Source organism: Eumetopias jubatus, unplaced genomic scaffold (assembly GCF_037043125.1).
Source record: "Eumetopias jubatus isolate StellerSeaLion01/CBP00866 unplaced genomic scaffold, mEumJub1_p1.0 scaffold_3, whole genome shotgun sequence".
Classification (NCBI taxonomy): domain Eukaryota; kingdom Metazoa; phylum Chordata; class Mammalia; order Carnivora; family Otariidae; genus Eumetopias; species Eumetopias jubatus.
This window is the reverse complement of record NW_028274809.1, coordinates 71151825-71172783: the sequence shown is the minus strand read 5'-3', so window position 1 is coordinate 71172783 and position 20959 is coordinate 71151825. Positions and strand designations below refer to the sequence as shown.

At 43.4% G+C, this 20959-nt stretch overlaps 1 protein-coding gene across 1 annotated transcript in view; it reads right to left on the bottom strand.

Annotated features, from left to right (window-relative positions):
* The window catches only part of PLA2R1 (phospholipase A2 receptor 1), a 112174-nt gene extending 91646 nt beyond the window's left edge, over positions 1-20528 (bottom strand). The window contains exons 1-3 of the mRNA XM_028113111.2: positions 20417-20528; positions 3912-4295; positions 1359-1532 (exon numbers count right to left, since the gene is read on the bottom strand). Of these exons, the coding sequence (XP_027968912.1) occupies positions 1359-1532; positions 3912-4295; positions 20417-20528 (670 nt within the window). The remainder of the gene's footprint in view (positions 1-1358; positions 1533-3911; positions 4296-20416) is intronic.
* Positions 20529-20959: the final 431 nt, after the last annotated feature.

Sequence of the window (20959 nt, the reverse complement as noted above, 5' to 3'; positions counted from 1 at the left end):
AATGGATAAGTTAGATTTGATGATGATATATGTTGATGCTGATGGCAATGGCTAATCCTGGTGAGTGCTTACCATGTACCAGAAGTACATGTACCTTAGATGCATCATCAAATAATCATCATCATCATCATCATCATCTCAATAATCCTAAAAGGTACCGTTATTATATCCATTTTATGGCAAAGAAACGGAGCCTCAAGATCTCATCATTGAAGGGAAACAGACTCCAAGCTTGGTCTGTCTGACTTCAAAGCCTGTACTCTCTCCTATTCACTGAGCCATACTGGTTCTTAGATTAGAAAACAATTCTACAGATAACTTATAAATTCTTTGGAATTCATCTCTTCAACTTGCGTTTGTTTCTAATTTATTTGTTGTATTTGCCATACATGTGGAGGGGAGGTAGGCAAGGAAGAGGAGATAGTAGGAGCTATACTCTCTGACTTGCAAGAACCAAGGTGGAGGACACTGAAAATAGAAAGTAGAAAGTATAGGGGCGCCTGGGTGGCCAGTCTGTTGGGCACCTGACTCTTGATTTCAGCTCAGATCATGATCTCAGGGTGGTGAGACTGAGCCCCGAATTGGGCTCCACACTGGGCATGGAGCCTGCTTAAGATTCTCTCTCTCTCTCCCCCTCTGCTTCTCCCCCTTCTTTTTCTTCTCTAAAAAAAAAAAAAGAGTAGAAGATATATATAAATATTCTTCAATATTTAGCAGCTATTGGAAAACTTTTAGCTAAATAAAAATAAAATAGTAAAGTACTAACTGAAAAAAAGTTAGAACATTGCAGCTGTCAGATTTTGAGGTTATAGCTAGAAACTGAGCAATAAGGAAAGGGAATCAAGATGAGAACTCATTGTTGAGAAATAATGAGGGCAACTGCGATTTTAGAAAGGTCATCAGGGGACCAGCTGATGCCTGGACCTGACAATGGGCAAGATAGGCAGTCTGGACATGGAGAAATTAAGGCAGCTTATAGGAGGGGATGGGTTGAATGCAGAAATAAAGAGTAAGTTTATATGTATTCATGTTTGTTTTGACGTATTCTGCCCAGAAGCTGGGATTAATGAGCGCACAGAGTGTTATAATTTCATTCTGGTTAAAGCATCCTTATGCACTGAGCTTAATGAAGAATGGCTAATTAACATCCTTTGAGCATAAGAGGAAAAAAAGAATATACATCAGAATTGTCTTTTCAAGACAAAACAAACACAAAATCAAAGTCTGGATAAATGGAATCAGAGTGCTTATTCAGACTTCAATATATCAATTCTGGTGCTTTTCCTTAAATACAGATAACTTTCTAATCATGCTTGATTCATTCATGACATATGGGGAAAACTAGATTTTCTTCTTACTGGGATCTGGGCAAAATCCCCACTTCTCATCTCGTTCATATCGGCTGGTCGTGGCGCACCACAGTAAGTGGCCTTCCCGCCCTTCCCGGGTGCATTCATGATGCCACTGTCGGTTATACTGGAAGGGAAACATGCATGGTGTCCCGTGGGCGTTCCCTTTGATTGTGTACAAATCTAGGAGAAAAAGGCAAAGTCAAATAAGCATTATGTCAGCTTTGTCTTTGGAAACTGTCATATAGTGAATGCGTTTTTTATTGACTGAGAACCTATGATGTGTAAGGCCCTTGCTATCCCACAGAGAATCCTCAGGGCCTCATTGCCTAGTGTGTGTGAAGGTACAAGGGTAAGTGCTGGCTTCAGAGCACGTGCTGATAAACGGCTTGTTTACCTATTTTCTACCTGTTTATTTACAATGGTGCCCCACCACAGTAGCACACATATTTGTCAGTGGATGAGAAGGAAAATTAAATGAAGATCTATTTTAAAATACCTTCTCACCCCCAAATACATCAAGGATCACCATCTGAACCTCAAGAATTGTATAGGCATTTATGAATTCATTCATTCAACAGATATTTATTGGCCATTTAATGTGCCCAGCACTGGGGATGTACTAGAGAGCAAATTGCAAATGTTCCCTTTCATAGGGAGCTTCTGTTTTAGTGGGAAGTGCACAAGTAAACATATAATTTCAGATCGTGATAAGTGCCATGAAGAAAAACAAAGCAAGGCGGGAAGACAGTGTGTGTGTTTGAAGGATGGAGGAACACTATTGTGGAGAGGGTTGTCAGTGAAGGCCTCTCTGAATAAGAACTGGGTGAGGTCAAGATGCAAGGCTTTGCGAAAGAGTTGTTCTGGTGGGCGGGACAGCGAGTAAGAAGGGCCTGTGACAAGAGTGTGCGGGGGGGGGGGGGTGTGAAAGGAGAAGCACAAGGAGGTGCAAAAGGAAGGGGGATTGGGGATGTACTGGAGCGTCAGCTCACAGAGGGCTGGCTCTGCCGCATTATGGATTTTGGCCTTTGCTGTGAGGGTGGTGGGAAGTCAGTAGTGAGTTTTGAATGGGAAAATGACATGATCAGATTTCCATTTTTAAAGACTAACTCGGGGTGCAGCGTGGCAAACCGAACCGACATGGGGAGAGGGGAAAATAGGGTGACTAGCTAGGAGGCCTCTACTGTGAAGAGGTGGTCTGTCGGCTGCTTTCTCAGAGTATTTCAATAATCGGGTATCCTTGGCCTTAAGCATGACTCAATGGGGGGGGGTGCTTTCAATGGTGAGGGGGGGATCTGGACCACCCTCAAGTAAGGGGGTCTTGGAGCAGAAAGGCCAGCTGTGGAGGTATTCACTCCCTCGCCACAGTTTGCAAGGCTAGACTGAGCACACACCACATTGCCAGCCCTGGAGGTTTAAGAATTACAGGTATTTCAGGATACATCCCCCTGTTTCAATCCCCTGACTTCTACTCAGTATTCCCCTGAATGTGTAGGAATGTGAGTATATGGCTAAAAAATTAACATAAAGCAAAATATTAAGTTCTTCCTTAGAACCGAGGACTATTCAGAGTGCTGGCTTGCAACACTTGCTTATTGTAGTGAGTCCTGAAAATGGCTTGCTCTTGGCTCTCTTTTTATTTGGTTTATTGTAGGTACAAAAGAAAATCCTGCTTTGGATCTTAGGAGTCCCTTGCTCTGCTTCCTAGGACTGGTGTAAAGTTCTTAGAAGGATATGTTCTTGTTAAGGCAAAATTCTACTCAGTAGAACCATGAGGTCAGGGGCCACATCTGTCTTGTTGGCTTGTGCAAATTAATGCCCAGCACTGTATCTGAGAAACAGTCAGTGCTCAATAAATAAGTGAAGGATGGATGGATGAATGAATGAAGAGAGCTACAGAGAAAAATTTAAGAGCCAGGTTTGAGGTTTCAGAATTTATGCCATGTTCTGTCTTCTTTTTTTTCCTGCTCAAAATGCCAAATATTACAAAACTATGGAGAAGGAAAACCCCCACTCCTGAAACCATGCTTTTCCACCCCTTGACACTTGCCAATGGCTTTGACATTGTGGTTTATCTTTAAATGCCTTGTCCACGACCATCACATGGATGCCAGTGAAGAGGCTTTGAGGTGCTCTGTGGACACACTCATATATGGGGCTGAGTTTCTACAATAAGAGAAATGAGGGCAGGAGAGATTTTCCTATTCATCCTGATAAGTCTTTACTTCATAGACCTTTTCTTCGCACCTTTATTTTCTTTTTCTCTCCTAGCCTTCCATTCTTTCTCTTCCTTTCCATTGATTCCCAGAGTTATTTAAGTGTTTTCTCCCCTAATATCTTTAAATTCCAATTTTTGCTTCTTTAGCAGAATGTAGAAAGCTCATTCCAAGACTCCAATAATCCTTTTATAATAAGCGAGTAAGCAACTAAAATGTGTTTAGCAGATGTCCCTTGAGACTCTAGGTGCTGTTGTATAATTTACAAAACTTTACTTAGGGGCAAACTTTCTAAATACACCTTTTCACGAGTAGTTTTATCTCAATTATTTATTTATTTTTTTACCTTTGTGCAGATATTCACAAATGCTTCCACCATCTGACATATAGGAAATCCACTTGTGAAGATATTTCCATGAGGCCACAAGCATGTTGTTGTGGTTCACCTGGACCGTGTACTGGAAAGGGCCAGTAAGCATGTTCCTGTTACAGCGCCATCTCAAGGAAACGTGAGTGCAATCACACTCGTATATGCTCAATGGCTGCTCTGGATTTGATAAATTCAGGCCTAGGCAGCCACTGCCTCCTATGTTAAAGAGGTGGTGGTTTGAAACCCATTTCCACAGCATGTGCTTGTTCGGTGGTTTGCAGTTCTCCAGGGTCAGTACAGATTTGCCTGCTTGAATGCATTTCTTCAGGTTTTCACTCTGGATAACGAATATCCCTTTATCTGAAACAACAAAAGAGAAAACGTGGCATGGAACTTTCATGTATCATTAACTAGTGTCATGAGGATCCCAGTGTACATGTCTATATGCTGTCATGTGTCACAATTTACAGCCATTTTGAACAGATCTGGAGTTGATGGATGGGTCCACCCGAAGAGCTTTATTTGCACAAAACAGAGGGGTTTCTTGGGAAACAAAATGGACTTGTTGGAACAAATGGGAAAGTGATCTAAGACCTCCATGGCCATACATTAGCAAAGGCTGCCTGTTGACCCACGGGGAGGGGTATTATGGTGAAGGAGCTCGCCACAACTGGATAGAGAGCAGGGATTGGTAATAATACCCAGGGCTAAAAGGGAGGGACATTGTGTGCACTGAGGTATGGTGACCCTTTGATTTTCTTCAGGCAAGTGCCTGAATATTAGAAACCTACCAGCTGAACCAAGGGTCACTGAAATGTTAAGTTCTACTCTCCGATTCCTATAGAAAAACAAAAGGATATAAGTGAAGTGCTGTTTTGTGTCTTGATACAAGATGAAATGCTGGTGGGGAAAAAAGCTTCTCCACATTTGTTCTCAGTGCTGGGTCCCTGTGTAGTAAAAAAGTGGGGACATTTGCTCTGGGGATGGCCTCTTCATGAGAGCAGCCTCGTTGGGTGGGACCAGCAATAGATGGATGCCCGGGACACTGGCTCAGACCCGGCACCCCGTGTAGATACGTGAGGGATAGTAGAGGACTATGGCAGTGGCCAAGCCACTCAGGCCACAGGGAGATGTGGAGAAAGTAGGCTTTTGTGATACACTTCTGAGCCTCTAACCTCTGGAATCGGCAGAAGAGATTTGGGTGAATTTCTTGTGGAAAAGCTGGTGGGACCCAGCCAGGGCATGGGTGTTAGCTACCTGCCCGCTATCGAACTATCTCTCAAGTCACTGGTCTGGAAAACACCTGTTACACAATTATGAACATGTCCTCTCACAGGTTTTTTGGAGGTAGAAATCATGTCTAATTTCTTCAGTCTAAGCACGGAATGAACTGAGTATGTTATAGAAGTTCAGTAAATGCTCAATCTTGACTAAATGTGCTGACGCTGCACAGTCCTGCCTGCAGAGGCTGGAAGGCCTGGGGTTCCTGAGTTTCTCACTTCAGAATGTCTGGTCAAGGTCCAAGAGCTCTTCTATTCACCCATTAGGTAGGCTCCCTTCTTATATTTTACCTCCTGTCCATTCTTTAAAAAGCTGAAGGGACCTTATCAGCTTTCCTTAAAATGGCTGTGGTTTAGGGCAAGTTGTGTTGTGTGGCAGGGGCATAGAAGTGACAGGCAGAGGCCTTCTGGAGATTTGGGACAGTGCAGGACAAGCCTCCCTGTGCATCAGTGCATGGGGACAATGTTTCATTTTGGTAAAAGTTCTTTTGTTTTTTCCAAAGTTACTCAGGCAAAGAACTGATTTACTGTCACCAAAATCACTGACGACATTGTTAAAAAAAAGACTGTCAATGTATTAATTAAAGCTATACCTCATTTAAAAATTGATAACTTTACTTATAACCATATATTTGGGGAGTTGAATTAGTTGTCAGAAAATTGCTTTGATCATCATATATCAGAGCAAAAGAGAAGCGAGTGTGTGTTTGGGCAGGGGAAGAGAATGAATGGTTTTAGGGAGATTTCATTTAGATCAGGAAATTTGTTTTCCTAATGAAGACGATGTCTATATGGTTATTAGTAATAGTCATTCAAGATCAAATCTACCCCTCGCCAATGCGATGTGGACTCTGATAATTAACCTTCTCTCCAACTCTCCTTTTCACCTTTTCATGACTGGGTAGAAGGTTAACTTTAATTTCTGTTGTAATCTACTAATTACTTTCTAGCTAGCCCAGAGTTTCATTAATTTTTCACTAAAGGGTAATTATTTTACTATAACTGTTCTGTAGGTTAGCTTATATCTCAAATACATGTTCAAATATAGCCACCTACTTACTGGCTGTATCTCAGCCCCCTGGGCCTCAGTTTATACACCTAAGATGGGTAGACAGACAAGTGGTTGAGGGCTCTCAATCAGGCAGGCTGTTCTGGAATTTTGGGCAAATTTTTAATCTCAATGAGCCTCGCCTTTCCTTTTTGAACTGGGAGCGTATGTGATACTGACCTCACAGGGATACTAAAAGTATTCTATTAAATAACCCATGCAAAGCACATCACATACCACTTTGGCATAGGAAGACTTCAGCAAGTTGATGTTGTTATTATTGTTACTGTTATCCCTTTGGCTTCCTAATTCTTGGTCTGCAGAGGCAACATAGATCTGACTGAACACCTGGAAAGTGCTAACTTGAGCATCCCCAAAGACTTCTCTTCTATCATTACCAGAAAAGTTCATTTTTACTCTAGCTTTTGCAGCACACAGTGTGTGTAGACTTTTTAAAAAATCCTGAGGTCACCTTTTAGGGAGGAAAAATACTCTTCAAAAGCCAGATAACAAAATTCTTGTCTTATTTGTTCAAATATGTGAGCAATCATGAATTAAGAGTCTTCATCTGTTCATCTTCCACACTAGTATCTACCTGTAAAGTCTATACTGCAGCTCTCTTTCTTATGAAAGAGAAAAACACAGGATGTTGACAAGCAGTGTATGGGTGAGTGAATGGATGGTCTGTAAGTCAACATGGAAATGATATATCACTAAAATTTTGGGTGAATAAATAATGTTTTTAAATGTTCAAATTATTAAGTGTTACGAGAAGAGGAATGGTGGGATCAGAACTTCTGGAGTTACACCAGTCATCATGAAAATACCCTTCTGAAGCAGAAGATATTTGACAAACTTAATCCCATGCTGCTCACCTTTGGAGTATTATGTTTTCATGCCTAGCTGCCTTTAGAATGTAGTTTTTGGAAAAGTTCCTCAGAATGTATCATAAACAAGTAGCTCTGGCTTAACAATAACAATAAATATGCCATCTCCAAAAGAATAGTAGGCCATACGAAGCTAAAAAATGACCCAATCCCATTTTCCCATTAAACTATAATAGAATCTGGTCCTGGCACCATTAATCTCTATAAATTCACTGAAGAGAAAACAATTGCTTTCAAACAGACTATGAGGAGACCCAATATAGGTATCAATATTCTGATTATTATTATATGCATATATGGGTTGTCTGTAACAAAAACATAATGTGAAAAAAGCCACCAATCCTTAGTGTCTATAGTCAGGTTTTAAAAGGATGAAAATCAAATGTGGGAGGAATCAAGATTGATTATATATGTCAAGGACATCAGTTCTGCTTGAACACTGATTAAGTGATTAATGAAGGACTGCCAGAATTACTAAATCTCTTTGCAGTAAAATGTTATTACACTTCCCTTCATAATTATAAGTTTAAGAGGAAAGAAAGGATTGATTTACTAGAAGTAACTTATAAGCTAACTTTTATCCTTTTCACAGGGGTGGGGGGTGGGGGATAAAATCCACAGAAGACAGTGGTTCTACTTTCTACTTCTGGGTTTTTCTGAGGAGGAGATCATTTTAGACCCACCCTTTGGCCCCACAGGATAACATGTACTTTTTTTTTTAAAGATTTTATTTATTTATTTGACAGAGAGAGACACAGCGAGAGAGGGAACACAAGCAGGGTGAGTGGGAGAGGGAGAAGCAGGCTTCCCGCTGAGCAGGGAGCCCGATGCAGGGCTCGATCCCAGGACCCTGGGACCATGACCTGAGCCGAAGGCAGACGCCTAATGACTGAGCCACCCAGGTGCCCCTAACATGTATTTTTCTAAGAAATGGGAGGAGAATTCTTCCTTGATCAAATGTGGAACTTAGGTTTAAGGTAATCCTTTTATGACTGCATGTAGAATATTACTACATTCCACAAGTATTTGTTGAGTGCTAACCATATGGTAGGCACCAGAGACCAGAGACAGAGAGAGGAATTATTTGCCTAAATATCTGTCCCATAAAAGTATATCTATTTCTTCTGAAATCATGAGAATTCTAGTTAAAGAAAAGAAAGAAGTTCCATCAATTCCAAAGAAAACATTATAACTACATTTAAAATGACCCTTAAAGCGAGTGATGAAAAACAAAAGAAAATAGCCCAGAATTTAAAACACTTGACTGGATCCTTAACTAGTGTTATATGTGAGGTGGACATGGGTCCTCAGTGTCCTTGGATCATTCTGAGTGGGGAGAGTGTGTGTGGTTGCACGCACTTGCCCACTTTCCAGGGAGGAGACAGAGAACAGGCTGGAAGGAATTAGGCCATTTGGAGGAGACTAACTTTACCCATAAACCCGAACCATGAACTTTAGAGCTGGTGGGACTATAAAGGTTATTTCACTGAATCATTCTTTTAAATTTTTTCCGAATCCATTTTGTCTCTGAAGTTTAATATCCATGTGCTCAGTGAGGACAATATAGGTCTAGTTCTAGCTTTATTTACATACATTAATTTATAACATATAAAGAAGAAAATAAACTGCTGCAGTTTGTTGCCAAAAATTTGAAGTAGGAGACTTAAAATTTCAAACAAACATTTTTTCAGTCCCTAGTATGGTATGTGTTAGGAACCCTGCAGAAAGAAGGATATGTATGTCATAGTGTTTGCCCTTAAGGAATTGATGTTAACCCTGGGAGTATATCGTGAAATGTACAGAAAGAATTATAACTTAACGCTGAAGTATATTTTGATGTCAGAGGTATAAATAAACATACTGAGGTAAAAGCCAGGGCTAGGAGGGGTAATTTCGCTTTTCAGAGAAATCTCTCTCTCTCTCTCTCTTTCTCTCTCTCTCTCTCACACACACACACACACACATTTTCATTCAATATTCATTTATTAGTGACCTAACTTCTGTCACACACAGAGGTACATTGGTGAACTAGGCAAGCAAGATGCCCGTTTTCATTGCAGAGAGAGAGAAAGAAAGAGTTCAGAATAGCGGAGGAGGTCTATAGGTGCACAGCTGGGGAGGTGGGCAAGGGGGCATTCTGGGCAGAGCGATTATCACCAAATCTCAGAAGTGACAAAAATAATCAGCTCCAGGGTGATGAGAGCCCACCTATATAAAAGACTTTGGTGGTTATACAATATAAAATTAGAAAGAGGTGGTTTGAGGTCATTTTATGACGAAGTTGAATTTTATTCAAAAATTTTTCTATTACTCTTCAGATGAGAGAGAGAGCTTTGGGAATAAGAGAAGGTATGACTAGCCTCTGGTACAGATGAATTGGCATGGTGAATCATTCAACAAAAGCATTTACTTAGCACTTACTGTGTGCCCAGCATTGTTTTAGGTTCTGAGAATATAGATGTGAGACAAACCTCCAAGTTCCTGGCCTGGAGGAGTTCTCATCCTCAGGTGGGATGAGACAGCCCACCAAGGAGCTGGAGCACAGTCTGGGGATTATTGCTATGATCCAGTAAGGGGACAGAAGCCTCAATTCAGCTGGGTGTGGTGAGAAAGGAAAGGAGGGAATGGTGAGACTCCAGTCACTAGAAAGAGAATTTAAAGGGGGAAGAAATGACAAAATTTCGTGATCAATGGAATGTGAGGTTTCTGGAAAAGGTAATTGCAATGATTTGTTTTCTGGTTTCAGCTGTTCAGTTGGCTGGCAAATGCCTGCCAATTCCTATGATACCATGAGGTTGGAGTCTAAAGCCTGGAGCTACTATTACAGTCTGATCCATCTGTTTGAACTGTGCTGACTGGAGGTACCTGTAGGACATTTCCCTTGAGGCCCCCCTACTTCATTTTCGGCACCCCTTCTGATCACCTCCACCTGCCTTGGGGTGCCCCCTTCCGCTTTAAGACAGCTCTTCTCTTAGAAATGGCTGGAGGTTTGAAGTGGTAAGTGAATAAGATAAGGTTTGAAGCATCAGGACTTCATTGAGTTTTCTGTACTTTTCACACAAAAACACTTGAAACAAAGCAATAAAACAATTCCTAAAGAAATGCTCTTTTTATGGTGGATTTTAGGCAAGCAAAGGGCTTTCTGGTATTTAATAAATTCCATTATGGTGGTGGCTACCTAATCCAACTACCCATAAAAAGTCAGCCTCCGTGTTCCTCCATGTTAAGGGAAGAGGAATGAAAAGTTCACATACACGGTTCCCATCAAGTGCAATGCTTAAGAAAGCTATTAGGAAGCCACAGCTTGCCAAATACAATCCAGTTTCAATCTCCCACCCCATTTCCCTGGATTTAAAGCTCTTCTCCTCAGGGTGCCTGGGTGGCTCAGTCGTTAAGCGTCTGCCTTCGGCTTAGGTCACAGTCCCAGGGTCCTGGGATCGAGCCCCGCGTCGGGCTCCCTGCTCGGCCGGGAGCCTCCTTCTCCTTCTCCCACTCCCCCTGCTTGTGTTCCCTCTCTCACTGTGTCTCTCCCTGTCAGATAAATAAATAAAATCTTTAAGAAAAAATAAAGCTCTTCTCCTCTATCCACCCACACAGTCAGTGCTCAGGCACTCTCTGCCCCGTAGCATCTCTTGAATCTGTCCAGTTCCGTTCCGCTCTGACAGTACAGTAGTCCCTCCCCAACCCTTAGCTTCCATTTTGCTTTCGGCAGTTTCAGTTTACCCAAGGTCAACCGTGGTCAGACAGCAGATGATCCCTCTTCTGATGTGTCACCAGAAGGTCGCAGGTGGCCTAATACTATGTTATAATACCTACGGCATTCACCTCACCTCATCTCATCACATAGATACTTTATTATCTCGCATCGGCACAAGAAGGGTGAATACAGTACAATGAGATATTTTGAGAGAGACCACATTCACATAATTTTTATTACAGTATATTGTAATTGTTTTATTTCATTATTACTGTGGTTAATCTCTTACTGTGTCTGATTTATAAATTAAACTTTATCATAAGTATGTATGTATAGGAAAAAACATAGTATATATAGGGTTTGGTACCATCTGCGGTTTCAGGCATCGACTGGGGATCTCAGAATGTATCCCCTGCGAAAAGAGGGAGACTACTGTATTTCAGTTTGGGCATGGAAAGGGTCCAGAAGGTAGTGGGGAGGGCATGTCTCTCCTGTAACCAATCTGAAGGTGAGCAGTGTCTCTCTTGAGATGTTTTGACCTTTTCCAGCAACACAAATTTGGGTTTGTCCTGTGCGGTGAACAGTGGATTCAGATCTGATTGTTTTCCTTAATTAGATTACTCTGTAGCAGGAAAGGATGTTGTACGCCACTGAATCAAGTTCTGTTCATGGCTGACTGATGCAGAAAATCTGGATTCTTAATATGACTTTCCAAACCAATAAGCAAGGAATTTCTGATGCTTGCAGAACTTGAAAGAACAGTCCCGCAGAACAAAGTGAAAAGTATGCCTGTCCCTTCTGGCCCTCTCTGCATGCATATTTGCATTTTATCCCAAATCATCTGAGATTTGGTGTTTGTCTCTTAATCTGACAGCACCTAACAAAGCCTGTGGCTACTTCTCAATTGCCTTCTATTAATCAACTAAAAGATAAAGTACATTTTAAAATATGTCCTTATCCTGTCGCAGAACTTCCGTTTCTTTATCTGCCCTAGCACTGTCCTTGATTTTGAGCTTTCTTCATTTTCCTGCGGCTTCTGAACCTGGATAATCATCATCTCCGCAGGCCCATGGGATCCCTCTTGCTAAATCTTTTTACGTGTTCTCTCCCCTTTTCTCTCTAATCTTCCCAAATCACCACTCCCAGTTCCACGGGGCACACAATACTCTTTCTCATATGCGGGAAACATGAAACCCAGCTAATCAGCTCCACGGGCTCCAGTTTTGTGGGGATTCAAATTGCCTGTTACCAAACCCTGCGTGAGGTGGGTTAACCCTTGTAGACTGTCCTTACCACACCCTGCTTCCTTGGATTCCCTCCTGCCCCTTCCTCAGTTAGCAGGAGCTGACCCTTCCAGAAAATCTCATCCCTTCTGAGGTTCTTCGCTGTATCTCTCTGTATCTTACCAGTGAATTAGTAAGTTGAGTTGAAAATCTTTCTCTTCCTTTTAGCTTTTCGTCTATCCCTCCATCATTTTGTCTTTAACTCAAAAGTACCTAATAGACATGGCTGGTATAACAATCATTATTCACAGCAGCTCTGTTATCTTCTTATAGGCTGTTGAAAATATACCATCTCGGTCACCAGGAAACCTGGCTACAAAGAGCAAGTTACGGCAAGACACAGTAAGACAAAACACAGTTAAACTTCCCTCTACAAATGCCTGCTTGTTGGAGCCCTGGGGATATGCTTCAAAGACTAGGTCACCAAAACAAATAGATACAGAAAACAACTCCACCAACAGTCAAAACAACTCTGGAAATGATGTGACATTATTGAACGCAAAACTGTTAACACGAGCTCATTCATCTTAGGTGCTTTAAGAATATACCCATTTAAGAAAAATACACATTTACTTAACTGGGAGATAGAAATTAACACACACACAAAAACAACTATTAATGGTAGATATATTGTTAGTTCCTGTACTAGTTTGCTAGGGCTGCAATAACAAAGTACCACAAATGGAGTGACTTCCTAGAAATTCACTGTCCCACAGATTTGGAGGCTAGAAGTAAAAAATCAAGGTCAGCAGGATTGGCCCCATCTGAGCCTGTGAGAGAAGAATCTGGTCCAGGCTCCCTCCTTGGCTTGTAGATGAGCGTCTTCTCCCTGTGCCTCTTCACATCATCTACTCTCTATGCGTATTTCTGTGTTCCAATTTCCCCCTCTTATAAGGACACCAGTCATATTAAATTAGGGCCCACCCTAAGCACCTCATTTTAACTTGACTATCTCCATAAAGGCCCTATCTCCAAATAAGGTCTCATTCTGAGGTAATGAGGGTTAGGGATTCAACATAAAAATTTTGAGGGGGATACAATTCAAACCATAGTAGTCCCCATGCTTCTGATTCAGGCTGGCTCCCTACTTTGCAGGGCCCAGAGTAAGATAAAAATGTGGGGCCGTGCCTGGGGCAGGGAAGTCAAGTCAATCTCCACTTCCCGTGAGCCCACAAGGGATTGCAGCCTCTGTGCCAGCCAGTGCTGGACTCACACGCAGTGCCTGGACTGGGGATAGGTGACAGGCTCCCCACTCAGTCCTCACCGAACACACCTGGTGGTGCTGTCAGTCCAGCGGGGATGGCCGCTGCCTTGCTCCTCCCTGAGATGCCACTGGCCTTCCACTAGCAGACCCCGGGCCCCCTGTCCTCCAACCTGAACACAACCTGTTAGCACAGTGGACAGAAGGTAGGAGTGGGGAGGCAGCCGCTTAGAACCCAGCCAGGGGATCTGGCGGGGTGGGAGTGGGGTGTGACACAAGTGGAACTGAGCTTGAACTAGCTTCCAGCTTCCGGCTCATGCTCTGTTATCCCATGAGACTTCATGCCCAAAGCACAAACTCAGAGATTAAAATTATTAAGAATTGCAAGACCCAAAACCGTAGAACATTAAACTTCAAGTGCAATGCCCTGCTGAGCACGGCACTCTGTGTCTTCATTGGCCACATGCCCATGAACCCACCCTGTTCTTACCTGAACAAATCTAACACTGTGGAAGAAAGACTGGCAAACTACAGAGCACTTCTTTTACGGCAGAACTGCTTGAAGCTGAAGAGTAACTGCCTTGGTTTCTCCATCTGCACAATGAGTATAATAATGGCACTGGCTTCACAGGATTGTGATAAGGATTACCTCAGTCACTGTGAACACTCTATAAATGTTAAGAAAAGAGAAGCAAATCTTAACATCGAACATGGATAGTGCCAAATAAGACAACAATGTTTTTAGTTAGAGAACTACTTTGAATTTCCTCTTATATTTTCATAATTGAAAAGGAAAGTTCTCAAGAGAAGAATGCCAAAAGCCAGAAATAGTAAAACTTTTTTTTACAAGCATATTTCTTTTTCATGCTAATACCTTTTTTTGCATTTATTTTATTACCTGGGAGGCTGAATATATTTTTAGGTTAGCCATTTGCTTTTTTAAAATTAAGTTTTCATTTAAATTCCAGTTAGTTAACATTCAGTGTAATATTAGTTTCAGGTGTACAATTTAGTGATCCAATACTTCCATACATCACCCAGTGCCCATCACAACCAGTGCACTCCTTAATCCCCATCACCTATTTCATGCATTCTCCCACTCACCTCCCCTCTGGTAACCATCAGTTTGTTCTCTATAGTTAAGAGTCTGTTTCTTTGTTTGTCTCACTCTTTTTTTTTTCTTTACCCATTTTTTTTCCTTAAATTCCACATATAAGTGGAATCATATGATATTTTTCTTTCCCTGACTGACTTATTTCGCTTAGCATAGTAGCATATTTCTTTGGAACTGTAGTAATCTGGAAAGTATCATAAATTAAAAAATCATGTGGCCACACATGAAAGCAGAAACCTCTTGTTTGTTTTGTTTAGCTCTGTATCACAGAATCCAATTTACAGAAATTTTAATAATATTCCTCCATTTTTCTTGAGTGGCTTTATAAAATATTTTTCCCTGAATGACTTAGTACAGTGTTTAAAAGGCATGTGTTTGTTTCTTTTATGAACAGTATTTCCTTTCACTCTGAATAATTAAAGAAATATAATTTATGTTCCTAGCTTTGTATTGGAACATCTCCTAAAAGGCTTTCAAGGATAATTTCTACAAGAAAGTGGAGGCAAGGGTCTATAAATGTCTCCACTATATTACTTTGATAGATCATATGAGGGTTCATCACACAGGGATGAGTTTAGAAGAGGCAAAACAAAGGAGTCATTTCTTCAGAAAACTCGATATAAATAAGCAAATTGTTAGGTCAAGGAAGGGGAGATGAGGGGACAACTGAGGTCTCTGTGTGACTCTACTGTTCTGGTCATTGGCTTGGAACCTGCAGAGTGTGGAATCAGTTACTGTAACAACCAACAATAAAAAGAGGTTAGAAGCTTAATGAGAAAAAGTAAAGCACCAGGAAAATTGGAAGTCTATGCTGACTTTCAAAGGCTCGTGAGAAAAACAACCAGTCAGAGAAGCTGGGATGAGAAAAGTATGAAGTGGAAGAGATTCTGAGAGATGATGATGAAGATGGGAGAAACAGAGTCAGGTGGTGGGAGTGATTGATGACCGGGTAGGACAGCTAAACCAGTATCTGATCAGGCTTGTACTTAAATTCCTCATCTCTAAGATTAGGAGAATGGCTCGTTGCCCAGGGGTGTAGGAATTGCCTAGAACAGTTTTTTAAAAATCAGTAGCTTTTCTGCTTTATGAAAATATTCATTCTTACATATAGACGTACTGGTTTGGAAAAGGAAGAATTGCAGAGCACAAGAGGCTGGCTTCCTGTTCCTCCTGTCACAGAATCAAATCACATGCTCCCATCTAACCACAGAATACAGAATGAATTATTTTGTGAGGTCATAAGGATATGGTGGGGGGTGTCTTTTGCATTAGTGCTTGAGTGCCTGGTTCGAATTCCCATTTTTCTAGTTCCTATAGGTGCAAACTCTTTAACCTTCTTCATCGGTAAAGAAGGGTATTATTAATAGTACCTACCTCATTGTGGTAAAGACTCAGTGCGTTAATGTGTGTAAAATTGCACACAGTAATCAATCTTCAATTGTTAGTTACTACGAGGAGCAGTCAAGGGAACCACTGTTACCTTTGTATCAGAAATGGAAGCTATGGGGAAATCTCAGGGTCACCTTGTCTCCCCGTTGCTGCCTCCAGGTGGTGGCTATCATCACCCTCCTTCAGAAACCTCTCCCCCATGGCACACGGTCTTCCTTTCCTCAACACTGGGGTACACCATCCTGAGCCTCTTCCTTACAATCGCAATGACTTTGATGCCAGCTGGCTCCCTGTTCTCCTCTCCACCTCAATGCCTTGCATAGATGCCCTAATACTCCAACCCAGTGTTTTCTCCACCACAGGTCATGGCTCATGAATGGGTCATGATATCAGTGTAGTGTGTCATAATCCGTGTTACAAGATGAAGTGGAATGGAACAGAGTAGATGAGTAGCAGCACATCGTATTAGGTAATGGTATTTTTTATTTATTTATTTTTTTTAAAAAAGATTTTATTTATTTAATAGAGAGAGACACAGTGAGAGAGGGAACACAAGCAGGGGGAGTGGGAGAGGGAGAAGCAGGCTTCCCGCTGAGCAGGGAGCCCGATGTGCGGCTCTATCCCAGGACCCTGGGATCATGACCTGAGCCAAAGGCAGACGCTTAACAACTGAGCCACCCAGGCGCCCCAGGTAATGGTATTTTTTTAAATGAAACTTTTGTTTCACACACTTATGTCTGTACTGCTGTGGATGATGGGTTCCTCAACTTCCTCTGCCCCAAGGACCTTCTTTCACCTGTTCCCCACTTTAGTGACCACGCCTACAACCACACCTTGGACTTGGTCACTACCAAGAAAGGATCCACCTCCAAAACTTGTTATTTCCATTTTATAACCACTGCCCCTCCTCTTCGCCATTTCTTCCATGTCTTTCACTGAGTTTATTATTTTTAATTTTCTTCTTTTTTAACCCATATTTCTTGAATCCAAACTTTCTGCTTCTCAGTATTCCTGCTGTGACTGACTTAGCTCATATCATTAATGTCTTTCTTCAAGAGCAGTCGATTTAACCTCTCACACGGTCTTTTTGCTGACCTCTATAATTACCCTCTTCAAGTCCCAAACTGACCATGGCATTCCTAAACTTAAAAGTGTGTTCTGGTTCCCTTTTGTCTGAACTCATGAAGCTCTTCTCAGCAGTACCCAAGTTCACCTAACCAGAATTTATTTTCCTTAAGCAGAGTGCCTCTAACCAAAGTCTTCATTTCCTCATCTCTTGCATGCATCCGAATATAGATCTGTCACAACTTCTTGTCCTGCCACAACCCTATTCTGGGGATCTACTCAATCATAGCCCCTGATGGAGCAGATCCATGTGTGCACCTCACACCACTATCGCAGCCTACCAGCCATGGAAGGCTTCTAATTCAAGGGCAGAGTGAGGGACTGGCCAACATGCTATGACAAGTGTGGCCAGATTCCTCTCCTAGGAAATTAGGCAACTCTTCCTAAGAAGCCGTGGGAGCTACACATGAAAGGTACTGCAAGTAGAAGCAGAAGAAACCAGTCCATAGAAAGAGAACCAAACAGGGATCAGCAAGCAGCCCCGGACAGAGAGAACCAGAGAAAGTAGTTGCTTTATTTCAGAGAGAGTAGTTGAGATAGTAGTTGTTTATTTCAGAGGCCAGTTCTCAGTTTGCAGGAGGCCTGGCTGCACAGGAGAGCCGGTCCTTGGGCCCCCTTGAGATCCTAGTGCCCTTATATCCAGCCTCATGTTTGCCTGAGTGCCCTTCCGTGGTCCCTCTTTCTTCCATCCAAAAGAGCTTAGACTAGAACTTTCAGCCTACTGCCCAACACGTAATTCTGTGCCTCTGTGCTTTCCTCCAGAATGCTCTATCTCCTTTCTACTTATCTTTTAGGAAAATAAATGCCCTTTTGTAATCCACAGCCCCTCAGGCCAGTACCTTCTGAGTATGCCTTTAGAACTTTGCTCATTCCTTGTGATCTTAACATCTGTGCACTGTTTTGTAATTTTTTGTGTTTTTGCGTCTGTCTCTGGACTCTCTTCTCTTGAGGACATATCCTGCTCATATTTTTATCTTTCCAATCTGGGAGTAAGTAGCAGATTCCATTGGTTATCTATACAGCCTACCCTGGAGGTCATTTACCTGACAGAGTTCTCATATTTTTCTGACTGACTCTCTGTGTCTCCTTGCCTGACAGTGCTCCATTCAGGCCCGGAGACCAGGAGATTAGTGCCCCAGGAGGGACCCTCCATCAGGGAGGAACAGGAGTTGGTGGATGAATACCTCTGTTTCCTGCACTTGAGTGGGTCCACTGCGTTCTTCACAGTCACCGAGAAGGGCTCCTGTGAAATTGAGCCCCTTCCCTGTCTCATTTCCTCACTCTTCCATTGTGTCTTCTAGAATCACCTCCCAAATAAACTACTTACATAGAAATATTTTCATACCTGAATAATCTCTCTGCCAACTATGTCAAATTTTCAGATTTGCAAACTGTCACTTGGAATGTACAGGAGGTAGCAGATGGTTTTAACTTCGGAGTGTCCTTGGCCACTAAGAAGAAGGCATTGATTAGAAACTATCTCAGGCCAGGATTTGGGTCTGCTACATATAGTAGGGATTAGCTCCTTAGTGCTAACCCTGGCTCAGAGGCTTACTGGTACCTTTTCTGTGTGGCTTGCGTGCAGCTTCCGTCCTACGGGCTGCTGCCCTGTTCTAGATACTAGCACTCAGGCACATTTTAAAATGTAAAGGAAAAAACACTGTATGGTAAACTCTTAGTGGAGATGGATCCTACCAGGGGGTCAGATGTACATCCACAGGACTCTCTTCTTTCTTTCTTTCTCTCTTTCTTTCTTTCTTTCTTTCTTTCTTTCTTTCTTTCTTTCTTTCTTTCTTTCTCTTTCTTTCTTTCTTTCTTTCTTTCTTTCTTTCTTTCTTTCTTTCTTTCTTTTTCTTTCTTTCTTTCTTTCTTTCTGTCTTTTTGTCTTTCTGTCTTTCTTTCTTTCTTTCTTTCTTTCTTTTTCTTTCTTTCTTTCTTTCTCTCTCTCTTTTCTTTCTTTCTTCCTTCCTTCCTTCCTTCCTTCCTTCCTTCCTTCCTTCCTTCCTTCCTTCCTTCCTTCCTTCCTTTCTTTCTTTCTTTCTTTCTTTCTTTCTTTCTTTCCCTTCTTTCCTTCCTTCCTTCCAGATTTTATTTATTTATTTGTTAGAGAGAGAGAGCACAAGCAGGGGGAGAGGCAGAGGGAGAAGGAGAAGCAGGCTCCCCTCTGAGCCAGGGAGCCCGATGCGGGGCTTGATCCCGGGACCCTGGGATCACGACCTGAGCAGAAGGCAGATGCTTAACTGACTGAGACACCCAGGCGCCCCCACAGGACCATTTCTATTGAATTTACCAAGAAGGTTAAGAGGTCTCTGATCTTTGGCCATTTTAGAATAAGAATTTCTCAACCTGTCCCTGATAAAGCCTTGTGGGAGTGCTAGAGAATACAGTCCAGAAAAGATTACCTCAAAAATGTAGGCATAGTTGAGAAGGAAAACAAAACAAAACAATGAACACAGGGATGGATCACACCTTGTTTTACCTCTTCTTTCCAAACTTATCCCCAAAGGCGGGGAGGACGGGACAGAGGCTGCCTGGAGACTCCTGCTGGTTTACCTACACCCCTTCCTCTCTCCTCCTTTCACAGAGGGGATGCTTCCCGTTTCAGACACTGGTCTCTCTGCCTTAGAGGCACCCATGCAGTTAGTTATTCTCCACTGTGGGGCCCTGCAGGACAATCTCCCCTCATGGCTCTTCACACAGCTTTTATGAGTCTTCTCCGTACTGGGTGCTAAATAAATGTTTGGTGACTTGATCCATGTGTGCACATGGGCTGTGGGGGTGACTTTGAAGGAACTCTGGCTTACAGGCCTGCCAGATGCCTTTCGAATGATCTCTGCATATCACACACCCCATTTCTCTGATGAGAGAAACTGAGAGGCAAAGAGGGTTATTTGCTCCAGCTTGCATAGTTCATGGCCTACAGAGGCTCCATGCCTCTGTCTGCAAGGTATTAATAGAGAAGATTAAGTATTCTTTCCGGAAGGAGCAGAGGGCTGGAAGCCTGACTAGGGGCCACTGGGCAAGTGGAGGCACACATCCAGGTTTGCTTTGGGAGGGGACGCAATGGGACATCTTTTTGCCGTCATTTATCTGAGTGATGATCCTCCCAAATAAACAACTCTCGGGTGGCTACTTTTTGAAACGTCTCCTATCCTTCTGTGCCCGGCTTGTCCCTGGTCAGAGCGTAGTCAAGTTTTGCCTTCCAGCCCAGGCCGGGAGCCGCCCGGGGATGCCTGGAGGATGCGGGGCGGGAAGAGTGGGGTGCGAGGCCCGTCCTGGTGCAGGACTGGCCCATCCGCCGGCCTTCTCCGGACTACCGAGACGCGGCCACCGTACAATTATGGTCGCCTTAGCTGCTCACCCTTCCCCGCCCCCAGCTTCGCCCCTTCCTCCTCTGCCGTAACCACCCCCCGCCCGCGATGTGCCGATCTGGTCTCTTCGGCTCGGGGACACTCACCCTGCCACTCGAGGACCGACTCGGGGGTAAGCGCGGTCACCGCGCCCTCGGCGAAGCTCCGTGGCGCCCCCAGCAGAAGCAGCAGCGGCGGCAGCGACCGCAGCAACAGCATCGCTAACCACTGGGCTCGCCGGGCGCCCGGGGTGACCGCCGCGGGGAGGCCAGCGCCAAAGCCCGAGTGCGGGGCCGCGGCGCTGGAGGCGGGAGCGCAGCCCCCTCGGTGCTCCACGCCTGCCCGGGCCTCGCCACCCCAGCCTCCCGGAGGCCCTCGCCGTCGTCCCTGTCGCCACAGTGTGCCGACACCCGGGGCTCTGGGCTGGAGACGGGGGAGTTGCGGAGGGTTTCCCCGCCCTACTCACTCGGGCTTGGAGAAGGAGGAGGAAGAGGCGGTGGACCATCTGCCCATCCCAGAAATTCCTGCCTTTGGGGTGGGGAGAGGGGAGTGCTGAGGCTGCCCCGTACAAGCTCCGCCTGCTTCCAGCCCCCCCCCCCTCCTTCCTGGGGAGGCCGATAGGAGTTGGGGGTGAGCAAGTTTAGAATCTC